Raw genomic sequence first — 11798 nt, 5'->3', positions numbered from 1 at the left:
CTAAATAGTAAGGCTTTTTCCTCCCCAAAATAGATTATTTCTTTATATATACATTCACATATGCTACCTAAACTTCTCCAAAATTTTTACAAATCTATTAAAACTTCTAAATATTCATCTCAGCCATGATTTTTTTGACACTGATTTTGGATCTGTAACATCATTGGCAACCGATCCTCACAGATAATTTACAAGTGTTCTAGGTGTGGCCTTAACAGACAGAAACTGCCAATTTCCATGACCCACAGCATGTCAGAAAATATTGCTAAGGGTAATAAAGTCTAAAAAAGCAAGGTTTTATTTTTCTGACTCATTGAGCAGCTTTAAACACTACAGGATTCATCCCCAATACAAAAGATTTCAAGTTTAAACCAGGGAAAAATATATGAAAAGTATTAGTTTTAAAGTACCAACAAAATGAAACTTTTGTAATCAGACATCTAATTGCATAAAATAAGTAGCAAAACAACTGGAAACGTGTTTCTCATCCTTTTGTCTTGTTTCCTTTTATCTTTTAATATTCAGATGTGTGATTTTATTTTTTTTCTATGGCTTTCAAACATCCCAGGCAAATACATTTTTCTCTAAGAGGTAATGCTTCAACTAAGAACAATTGCTATTTTATAATCACGTTTTGGTTGAGTTCATTCCTTAAAAATGCTTAGAGCTTCAAAATATCAGTTGTTCAATACAGCACACAACACTCTGACCAGTTTCTAAATATGGATTCTCTTCTGCCCTGCAAGTAAGCAAGTAATAAAAGCACACATGACAAATTTCTAAGCAAACTTTTACCCTAAGAGATCTGTGGAAGAAGGTAAATCATAATCATCGTCTTTTACTCTTCTGAGCTCCAAACAAAACAGATGGATAGTTCTGATTACACTGTCAATGAACATACTCCCATATAATAAATCTTTTTTAAAAATTTAGTTTCTTCCACATCTCACAATTCTAATATTTAAAATAAATCATATTAGTAGTCTTGTTCTTTCATTACAATATAGAAAAGAGTGCCAAAAATGGATAGGTTGTGATTGGAAACAAGTTTATCTGCCTCTACTTTTTGGTTTTGTTGTTGTTGCTGTTGTCTTTGGTCACCACAAACTCAAAATAATCCATTAATGCTATAGCTTAGAACATAAATAAGCTTCCTATAAAAAATGCCTTGAGTTTATAAGATAAAATAATAATAAATGGACTATTTCAGAATTTAAAGAAATTGGTTCGCGGCATAATTTTCACTCTGATGCAAACATTATTTTATAATGTTTATTAGCCCTATTTGTCCACTTTCTTGTTTTACTAAGACAAGAAGTATATCTGCCAAGCAGTCTAAGTCTATATTTATTGCATTTGATTTTTCAGAAATCCAGGATGACAAATTAAATGTTCCCCTATGCAACAATAATAGAAAAAAAGTTTTATTAATTCTTCTATTAATTTTCCAAACACACATCCCAAAAATTGTAAGCTCTGAAAAGTCTGGGGGCCATATCCATTTTGGTAACACAAAACACAGAAAAGTGTCTTGAACACAGCCCAATACCCAACAAATGCTTCTGAATAAACTGAGAATTATTATATTTGGGGAAAATGAAGTATAATTGAGAAATTATACACTTTCCCTCATTATAATGTACACCAAATGGTACATTTGGTCACAAATACTAACCATTTTCTCCACTTTTTCAATTTCCTTCCATTCAATTGAATCTGCTTTTAAGAGCAGGTAAGCCTCTATAGGACATCTCCTTTTATAGTCCAACAGGTTAATATTAAGAAATTAACATTTGGAATTTAATTTTATCTGTGTAGCCAAATGTCATCAGTTTAGTTTAATTTTCTCACAAACTATCACAAAGCTGTACTTATTTATTCAAAGCGGATTTGATTTTCTTAAACTACAATCCCAACCACATTTTTTTAAAAAAGGAAAGAATAATATGATTGGGGAACATTTTCAAGCAAATACAAATACAGCTTTGGACAGTAGAGGCCAAAATAAGATCAGTTAATAAAATGAATAATTTAAAGGAAACTTTCTGTGTTTATTTTCAAGTGGGATTTAGAAGGAATGAGGTGTCTTCTTAGAATACATGTCAAAATATTTTAAATGTATTTGAATATAGCGAGCTGTCATCGCTACTGATTTTTTTGTTCCTACCCTGGACACTTTTGCACCCCTACACTTCTATGAATAATGCCCCTTTCTATTTGGGAAACTGTTTTCCACTCCATGTGGTCCTAGTGAGGCTGTGAATCATAGTACCTTCTTCTTCCTCTCTCCCTTGCCCCCAACAGAACTGGTACAGGAATGAGCTCATGACTCAACTGAATCTATTAGAGTTCTTATCTGGGACCCTATATGCTGATGCAGAGACAACACCCCTCACTTTCCAATGTAGTTGCTGAGGACCAGGTAAGCCTCCTTTTGCAATTACAGTTCACCACCATTCATCTAAACAAGGAATGAGGCAAACAGAAACACAGGCAAAACCTACTAAGAGAGAAGACCCTAACAACATGATTGATTCCCTGGATCCAGCTGTACCTGAGGTAATTTCCCTCTCTGGACCACCTAGTTACAGGCCAGTAACATTCTTTTTTTCTTTTCCTTAAACTAGTATTAACTGAGTTCTTGTCATGGGAAATCAAAAGAGTCTTAATACAGTGAAACACAAATATGAGGATGAAATCAAATTTATATGAAATCAGAGGTTAGTTATCTAATGTTCAAATATACCATAACTACATTAGAAAATATAAAACCCTTTTAAGAACTTGCATAGATTTTATTCATTCATTTTATTTATTTATCTAATGCATATGGAATCAGAGGTTAATTTTTAATGCTCCAATATACCATAACTATATTACAAAAATATAAGAATATTTTTTAAAACTTGCAGAGATTGTATTTATTTATAATTCAGAAATATGAATTAAGCTATGAATTAAGCAATGACTACTTACCCAACACTATATTAAACATTAGGTGAAAAAAAAACAAAAAACAAAAAAAAGAAAAAACAGGAGTTGGGGCAATACCGTTTCAACCTTCATACAATTAATGTGAAAGCTATTATAATGAAACACCTCATCTACATTCAGCACTAATGATCCTTGCACAAGGAGAAGCCTAGAATAATCTGATGTACAGTTATTCTTACATTATGGCCAGTCCTTTTCAACAGGAGTCCTGAATCCGTTTTCCAGTTTTGAGTAAGGCCTACCAGTTTTGTTTTTCCTATGAATGTATCTTTATAGTTGCTCAGACTTTGGGTTTTTCATCAAACCATGATTTTACAAATAGAAGTTTTCACAACTAAGTGATCAACATTCATAGCAGGGTGTGCTAAAGTCACTTAAGCTAAGGTATTATCAGCATGTTTATTAGGTACTCTCTTCCATGAAAATGATTGGCCTTAAGAGAGTATGTGTTTGCAATATCTTCTCATTCCGTTAAAATATAGTGTTAGACACTTTTCTTTTAGATATTTTCTAAGAACAAACAACAACAGAAATTACTGAGAAAACAATTTCATTCCAAAAGTGAAATGAAGCTTATATCTCCAGCACTATGAATGAAGCTACTTTTTGAAGTTTCACTTTTCCCTTTAGAAACTATCTAATTGAGTTTTATTTAAATGTCCTAAATGTATGGATGATCGTTCCCTTCCTATGTCTGCTTGTATACTTTCCCATTAAAAACTTAGAAACTCTGGCATTAACTACCATCACCTAAGATGAAGTGTTCTCAATTCTTCTGAACCAAGGTTATTTATAAAACATGCTTCACAACTGATTTATCTCTTTCTGCTTAATATTTTCTGAGGTATTCTTACAAAAAAGAAAAAAATGCGGGAATAATTCCAAATAGTCAAACATGCCACGGTCCTGTTTTTACAAAAGGGGAGGAAAGCACAGAAAATTTTGATTTTTATTCTTTCCATATTATTCACCAATCTGTGGTTTTCTTTTACTTTTAATGTTTTCTTCCACATTCTGCATTATGAAACATTGAACTACAACCCACAGGGTACTCACATCTCAGTCTGACCTTTACTAGCTCAAATAAAATCTCATTTTCAAATATAAACCATGCAATCACCTTTCCAAGAACACAAAATAATTTAATACTCCAAGTTTTAAAGATAATCTGAAGTGAAAAGTGGAAAATAGAATATATATGTGCTTGTGTCCGTGGACAATGGAAGGGGAGAAGGAAAAAGAGGAAGCAAAATGACTCAGTCCTAAGGTTTTCTAACCTTTCTATTCCACCTGGCCTCTAACTCCCTAAAGGATATCCCCCACTGGGCTTTTGTTTTCAAGCTCAAATCAACTTCTCTCTCTGCCCTATGCCTTCTTCCATTTTGTACAATAACCTGATTGCCCCTGTGTAAAAACAGTTTTCACTCTAACTATTCTCAATCATTCATCTTAGTCAGGGACAGAATGCACAAGTTAATTTTGACTCCTCTCTCTCTCTCGAACCCTATAGCAAGTGAGCTCTCAAGTCCTACTAATATTTTAATACTTCCCAGATTTAACGTTTTACTTCCAGTTTCACTGCCCATACTAATAGTAACAACTAACATTTGACAGCTAACATTTGTCATGTCCCTCGGAGCCCAGCTCAACAACAGTCAAAGATTTTATACCTGGAGGTTTAGCCCCACCCTGTTCCTGACATGATTCTTGCCAGAATAAAGAGGTTATTAGGTGCTTCCCTCATGATCCTTGACCTAGTTTCATTGCGAAAGACAGGATCCCAGTGCCAAGAATAATCCCTAAGGAACTATGATGATCCATTGTTTCTTTCAAGACTACTGAGTTTCTTCTCTGAATTTCTAATTAGTACTGTAAGTCCCACCACAGGAATTGTGTCTCTCCTCTGAATGTGGGGTCCAGAAATTCTACATAGCTTTTGTCGTGGGAATACTGAATTTTGTTTCCAAGTTATTGGCTAGGTCCTGATCCTAAGGCTTGAGGATTTAGTACCAGAGCACATCCACATGCTTGACTTTGTGTGCTACACTATCTAAAAATCCTTGCTGTCATGACTCACATGCTAAATTTGATCCTTTTACATGTCAGTGCCATGTCCTTTTGTACCTAAGACTTTATTCAAGTAGACTAGGGGTCAGGTCTCTCAGTGGACTGCTCTAAAGAAGGATCAGGAGCCCCATCACTAGCCCCGGGTTAGTTTCCTGCCATGCCTAGCTTTCTACCAAATGTTTTAAAGCCAAGCCCTTCTGACTTAGGTCATTCTCAATTGTTACCTCATTTAATTTAAAAAACAAAACAATGAAATGGAAATCACTATTCCCATTTGACTAAGGGTTTTAAAACTCAGAGAAATTACATTACAGGACATACCCCAGGTTACCTGGTGAGACAGAGTTGGAATTCACACCCAGGTTTTCCTACTCCCAACTTCATTTTGTCTCCACTACGTTGGGCTTCCTTTCACTGTGTCTCACAGGATAACGGCAAAAGACTTATAACACATCATCATCTTCCAAATCATCTTGTACATTATTATAAGAGTACTCTTCCTAAACCTGCATGGCCATTATATAAATCCCATGCTCTAAACTAATCTTCCATAATTTCCTACTTATTTATGAAATAAGAGCCTATTCTCAAAACAAGTATGTGAAAGTCTCCATAATCTGGATCCAGGAGACCTGTCAATGTTTGTCCCCCATACCCTCTATGATCCTAGTCGAACCACACTTCAGTCTACACCTCAGCTACTCAGCCCAGATAGTTCTTGAAGTTCTGTGCTCTTTGTTTCTGATTAAGTCTATCCCAATTGTCAGAGTCAAGTTCAAATTTCACAATGAAAGGCCTCCCATAACTTCGTATAACTAAACCTATCCTGTCTTTATGTCACGTTACACTACAGTCACATTGGCATTCAACACCAATTGCGTTATAAGATTATTTTTTATCCCCTAGGGTGACTCTCTGAAATTTTCCTCCTCTAAATGTCCACAACACTTTGTAAATCTTTCAGGGGACTGCCACACTCCAAACCTCAAATAATCATTAATTTCAAGCCCCTTTAGAGAGAATATATCTTATTTAAGTTTACATCCCTTCTTCTAACCTTAGCACAATGCCTTAAGAATAGTAAGGGCTCAGTAAAAAAACTAATGAAAGAATGAGCTCATTGAAAAAAAAAAAGGTGAAAAAGAAGAAATGTTTTCTTCCAGCATATACTTGAGATATTGAATTATAAACCTTCATATGCAACTAGCTAAGATTGGAAATTACATCAACATTCCCCCAAAATGTTACATACCTTGTTTGCCTGAATAGAAATCTAACAATACTAAAACAATGCATTTTCCCCAAAATTAAAACAGAATGTTTAAAATGATTTTCTGAATCAAATAGATGTTAAAGGAGGCATTAAAATTTTAACACGCAGGATATTCATAACAAAGGCCTTTTCAGTCCCTTGATTTTGAGTTGTAAAAGACAGAACTACTACAGTGTTTCTTCTTTATTTTTAACCACAATGAAGAAAGGCTCCAAAATAAAACTTCCTTAATCTTTGCTATTAAGAAATTAATTCTAGACAAATGATGTCTTAACAATATATGATATCTTACACATTAAGGGGACCAGACCATCTTGGTCATTGGATTTTAGAGGGGAGAGAGAACAAACAAAACAATGAAAACCATGTTGTAGATTTTTTTCAAGGATTAACTTCAAACAAATTAATGCACTGACAATGAGACTGGATGTATTTTAAAAACAACTAGCTGGAAAAAAATTATTTTTTATTCCTTCTATTGACTTAGCTTTACATAAATACATTCCACAGTATAATTTCACCCATTAGCTTGATAAATCATAAAGAACAGAGTATAGTCTCTTCTATCTCTCCTAACCCTGTGATAGAAACACTATATTGGTTTTAAAGATCAAATATGTATATTTTAAAAATCAGATGGTACTGTGCAATTATAAAGTACAATTCAAATTTAAGGCAAAATTATAGTTTTTGTATACTATGAGGGATGGGGCAATCTTTGCCCTTGAAGATACATGAAAGCTTACATTGCCTTTAATTTCTACAAAGTGGGCAAAAATCTCAAACTATCATCACATTGATAAAACTCTCAACCATTAATGAAACCAGGTTTGGCTGTAATGGCTCCTTCTATCTACCTGCCAACTCTGCCAGATACTACAGGGTTTCCCCAAAAGGTGACTTTTCTAAGAATAATTTACTCTTCCCTTTGTGAGCACATAGCTGAAATTTAACTGTATCGACATGAAAACTATACCCATGTTTTCCCTCCAAACAACACTCAAGAGATTTTCTTGGCAAATTGTGGCTAAAATAATGCAAATTTTCCTAATTTCATGCAAAATCTTTCAACATAACTGAAGCTAAAGTCCATCAAGAACTTTAGGCAAAATGGCCATACTTAGAAATGACATTCTAAAGGTTCCCTAATAAATATAGAAGAATTAAGTGTATCAAACAAACATAATAAAACAATGATACGATGTCTTCTGGAACTCAGCTACTAATTCCTTGAAGGGGAAATCTATAGTTATTACCCATAAAGATAGAGTTTTGGAAACCTAATCCATCATCTGGGTGATTCTGAGCTAAACCTTTTACATATAAAAAAATAAATTCCAAAGGAATAGTCCAGAGAAGTCCTTTCTCCTTCCCAGTATAACTATAAAAATCATTACAAATCCCAGAGCAAAATAAAATTCTATTTAAAATACAATCCACTGATTTGTTTATTTAGAGGGTGAAATTATCCTCCTTTTTACTTTGTCAGTACTGTATCCTGTATTTTAAAACTTAAATCACAGTTGTATCAGTTTTACTTATCCTGAATTCAGCTATAAAATTATTTACTATTTTTTACACTGCAATTTTTCCCGAAAACCTAAACACAACAATATATGTAAACTACAAAAATAATTGCATCTCTGTTCCATTCTGCACTTACATTTGGTTTGTCCACAAGACGTACGGATATGTGATGGAACCAAATTATGTTTTCTCTGAAAAGTTCCATTAATTTTTTTAAAAGCCTACATGCTACTAAAAACAAATTCAATAAATCTTACTTTGTGTTTCTAAAAAACATGATCTCTAAAGAGAAATTTAAAATCCCAGAACCAAATGTTAGAAGAAACTGACATTTTTCCCCTAAAGATTTTTTTTAATGCTTTGGCTTGGAGAATATATATTATTCACTTCCATTTTAGGATGGTGTTTACCAAAATATCATAAATACTTAATAGCAAGTGTTCCTAGTGCTTGTAGCAAAAGGCAGTAAAATGAAACATAAACCTCAGCTATGAAAGCCCAGGAGTTTTGCTTTGCATTTCATCACTCTCCTTCCCCAAACCCTGTTTAGGATAGCCCAGATTCTAATGATCACCAGAGACAGCACAACTGAATTCCAAACAGAAATATTATGTGCTCTAGTGAAACTATTAATCATTTAAATGGAAAGAACAACAAATGCAGTCAAATAGCCACTAGTTCAAGTTGCCTGACTGATATAATTAACAGATACTATATTTGGAGAAGGGAGTTATCACACATTTCATTCCAAATTTTTATTTTAGATTTCTCCTATAAAACCTATGAAACTTTCAGGATATTAAGGCAGTTAACTCCATAATCAAAGTGTGAACGTGTCTGAAACTTAAAATCTTAAACTTGAAACCACAAACCCAGTCTCACAGAGCCCAACATGCAAGAATTAATACCAAATGTCAGTTACAAACAAAATTCAGATCTTTAGAATTACACTCTTTGCAATACTAAACAAATCTCTTTCTTAACCTCTTTCCTCTAGATAATGACCACCTGCACTGGATATTAAGATTACTTCTTATAGTTTAAAAAAATATAGAAAATTATGAGCCCTTCCTGCTCCCAGGGAAATACTCACAGAATTAATTATTCCTTTAAGAGCCTGAAATCCACCTTTGACAGGGAAAACTTGCTCCTTGGAATCAGCAATTCTCTCAAGCTTTAGAAAGAAGAGGAAGACTTGATTAAGGAATGGCTGATACATACAACAATTTATAAGCTTCATTACATTTCAGTTATGTTCATCTGAAAAATTACTCCACAGGATTAATTTACCAGTGTTCAAGGCCGGGAATTGAAGGTGATGATACTAGTGTTACTCTAAATGTATTACCACAAAATGAATTGAGATCAGTCAGAGTACCTTTAAGTTTACCCCAAGTGCAATTTCACAACAGTGCAGAACTCTAATAGCTGTCAACAGCATAAGACTCAGGAGTCTAAGCCATGCTCATGCAAAAATTTAAATGTAAAATAACTTCGTGAGTGAAACATTTTCAAATATATAAACCCTCAAATCTCAAGAAAAAAATGGTTTTGTAAGAAACATGATCAGACTTCCATTAGATTCTGAAATTCCTGCATACCTTGAGAGTCAAATTTTAAATAAAATAGAAATTCTAACATTAGAATGACTATATAATATATATATAATAACATTTCATCAGTTGAGTTAAAAAGAAATATGTGTATCATTTCAGGCCAAATGTTTATCTTATATTAGTTTACCAAACCAAACAATTGAGAGATTTAAACTTTCATTTTCAGTAATAAAACCTATTAAAATTCTTACATTATTAAGGTAGAACTCAAAACCTACAGCCACTTCTATAAAAAATCTTTAACAATTGACCAGTGTCACAATGTCATCAGTGAAAAGAATTTGTTAAACTATCCTTAAGACAATTATGTGGTTTAGATTAAAGTTTGCAGATCTCTTGTAACTCACCTGAGCTTGTTCAAAATCAAGGACACCAACACAATAAACACTAGCCCCAAGTGACCTGGATATCTTTGCCTATGGAGATCGAGGAAGGAAAGAGAGAGAAAAAAAGAGAGAGAGGGGAGAGGGAGAAAGTGAATTATTCAAATATCAAGCTATACATTCTGAGACACACAGCAATGTACAGCGGGGTGTAGAGAACAGTCTCAGTTCAATACTCACCTCTTTCTCTGCATATGATGGCACCAGACCGTCCAACTTGCCATCTGTCAGAGCAATTATGATACTGGAGGTTTTCAAGCCTCCTGCTTTCTGAATTTGTTCATTCGCCTGAAAATGAAGAATAATTATCCAACTCACAATTTAATTTTAACTTTTAACCAGCATGTTCCATCAAGCTGAATTTGTAAGTCTGACAAAATCAAAATATTACTGGCTAGCTTTTAAAACAGGGTAATTTGTGTTAACTATTTTATTTGAAATATGCATATATTCACATTACAGAGTAGTTACTATTGGGTTTAAATTATATAGATTTTTAACTGTGACTGCTTAATCTTAATATAACCACAAGAGCACAAGGGAAATGGAAACTTCCTTAAAAGCAAAATGCCATCTTAGTTTTCTCATCACCAGAGTAAATAATTTTTTCTACTTGTCTCATCTCTAGAACAACTAAAAGCACTTTAAAAACTTTAAGATAAATATGTAATGAGGTTATTGAGCTTTGCTAGAGGGTCATATTTCACCACAGAATAAGAAAGCATTCTCTCCCATACTTACAAATATAAAAGAACTTACTAGCTTTAGTCCTTCATGGATATATGTCTCTCCTACTGGATTAACATGTTTTAAATCCTCCAAGCCTTTACTGATTTTGCCTCTGAAAGTAATATTAAACAAAAGAAAAAATGAGCAAAGAGCAAAGATAACAATAAACACTTCTTGGAAAACATGGCAGTATTGTTAACTAAGCTTTCTTCAGTAGGAAGCAGAGGAAAGAACATGGGCTTTGAAGGCAGACAACTTCCTATACTTTTTGTCATTTTAGTAAGTATTTAATAACTTCTGTATATTATCTACCAAAAATAGGCACTGATGTGCTAACAATGTCTTGAAAAAGCTTAGCATATTCTAGGCCTTCTGAGCTGAGATCAGATATCTTCAATCACTCTTGTTTTCCTAAAAGGAGTAAAACATACCTTCCCTCATCCACAAAAATACAAGAATTGAGTAGCTCAGCTTCAATGACAAAGCATTTCTGAAACACTCACTCCATCTCCCTAAAAGTGGGAAATTTTCCTTGTTATCTGCGAATTGCTAAAGCACATTATTTAGCCCTTACTTACAGAAATTAACATTTTTTCTTACTGTCTCCCGGAGTCGCAGGTCTCATGATTTATCTGCTTTTGTGATACCTTCTCACCCACACAGACACCTGCACATTCCCTTGAACACAGTAGGTACTTAATACATATTTCATGAATGAATGAAAAAATAAGTTGATGGACAGATAGATGGATGAATGCATGGATAGATGGATGAATTAGAAGGTAATGAATTCTTGGAAGAGACACTATGAATGAAAACAATCCAAAACTATAGAATAATTTCTTTCATGAACGAAATTATTGGAATAGACACTATGAATGAAAACAACTAAAAGCTATAGAATAATTTCTTTCATCATGACTAATTCACTATCCCAACTGAGTTTGTCCAAGTGGGGTATGACTACAATATTATTAAGAGCTATTTTATGTGTATGAGTTAAGGGAAGACCCAATTTTAGAGTTTTAAAATACAGATTTGAAACCTCCTCGAAAATAAATAAAACCACTTAAGAGATAAGTAAAATAATGTGGCAAAATTATCCAAACTAAATTCAAAACTTGTTTTATAATCAATTTAAAAGATCAGAAAAGATCTGAAGATACTGTTTTAAGACTTTTTCAATATAAGCAAAAAAAAAAAAAAAAA

At 33.4% G+C, this 11798-nt stretch overlaps 1 protein-coding gene across 1 annotated transcript in view; it reads right to left on the bottom strand.

Annotated features, from left to right (window-relative positions):
* ANTXR2 (ANTXR cell adhesion molecule 2) overlaps positions 1-11798 on the bottom strand; it is a 167138-nt gene that overhangs the window by 138715 nt on the left and 16625 nt on the right. Inside the window, exons 4-7 of the mRNA XM_017876529.1 lie at positions 10620-10701; positions 10041-10148; positions 9825-9893; positions 8955-9035 (exon numbers count right to left, since the gene is read on the bottom strand). Of these exons, the coding sequence (XP_017732018.1) occupies positions 8955-9035; positions 9825-9893; positions 10041-10148; positions 10620-10701 (340 nt within the window). The remainder of the gene's footprint in view (positions 1-8954; positions 9036-9824; positions 9894-10040; positions 10149-10619; positions 10702-11798) is intronic.

This window comes from Rhinopithecus bieti, unplaced genomic scaffold (assembly GCF_001698545.2).
Source record: "Rhinopithecus bieti isolate Rb0 unplaced genomic scaffold, ASM169854v2 scaffold_8675, whole genome shotgun sequence".
NCBI lineage: Eukaryota > Metazoa > Chordata > Mammalia > Primates > Cercopithecidae > Rhinopithecus > Rhinopithecus bieti.
Note: the sequence above shows the minus strand (reverse complement) of the source record. Positions and strands in the feature narration are given on the sequence as shown.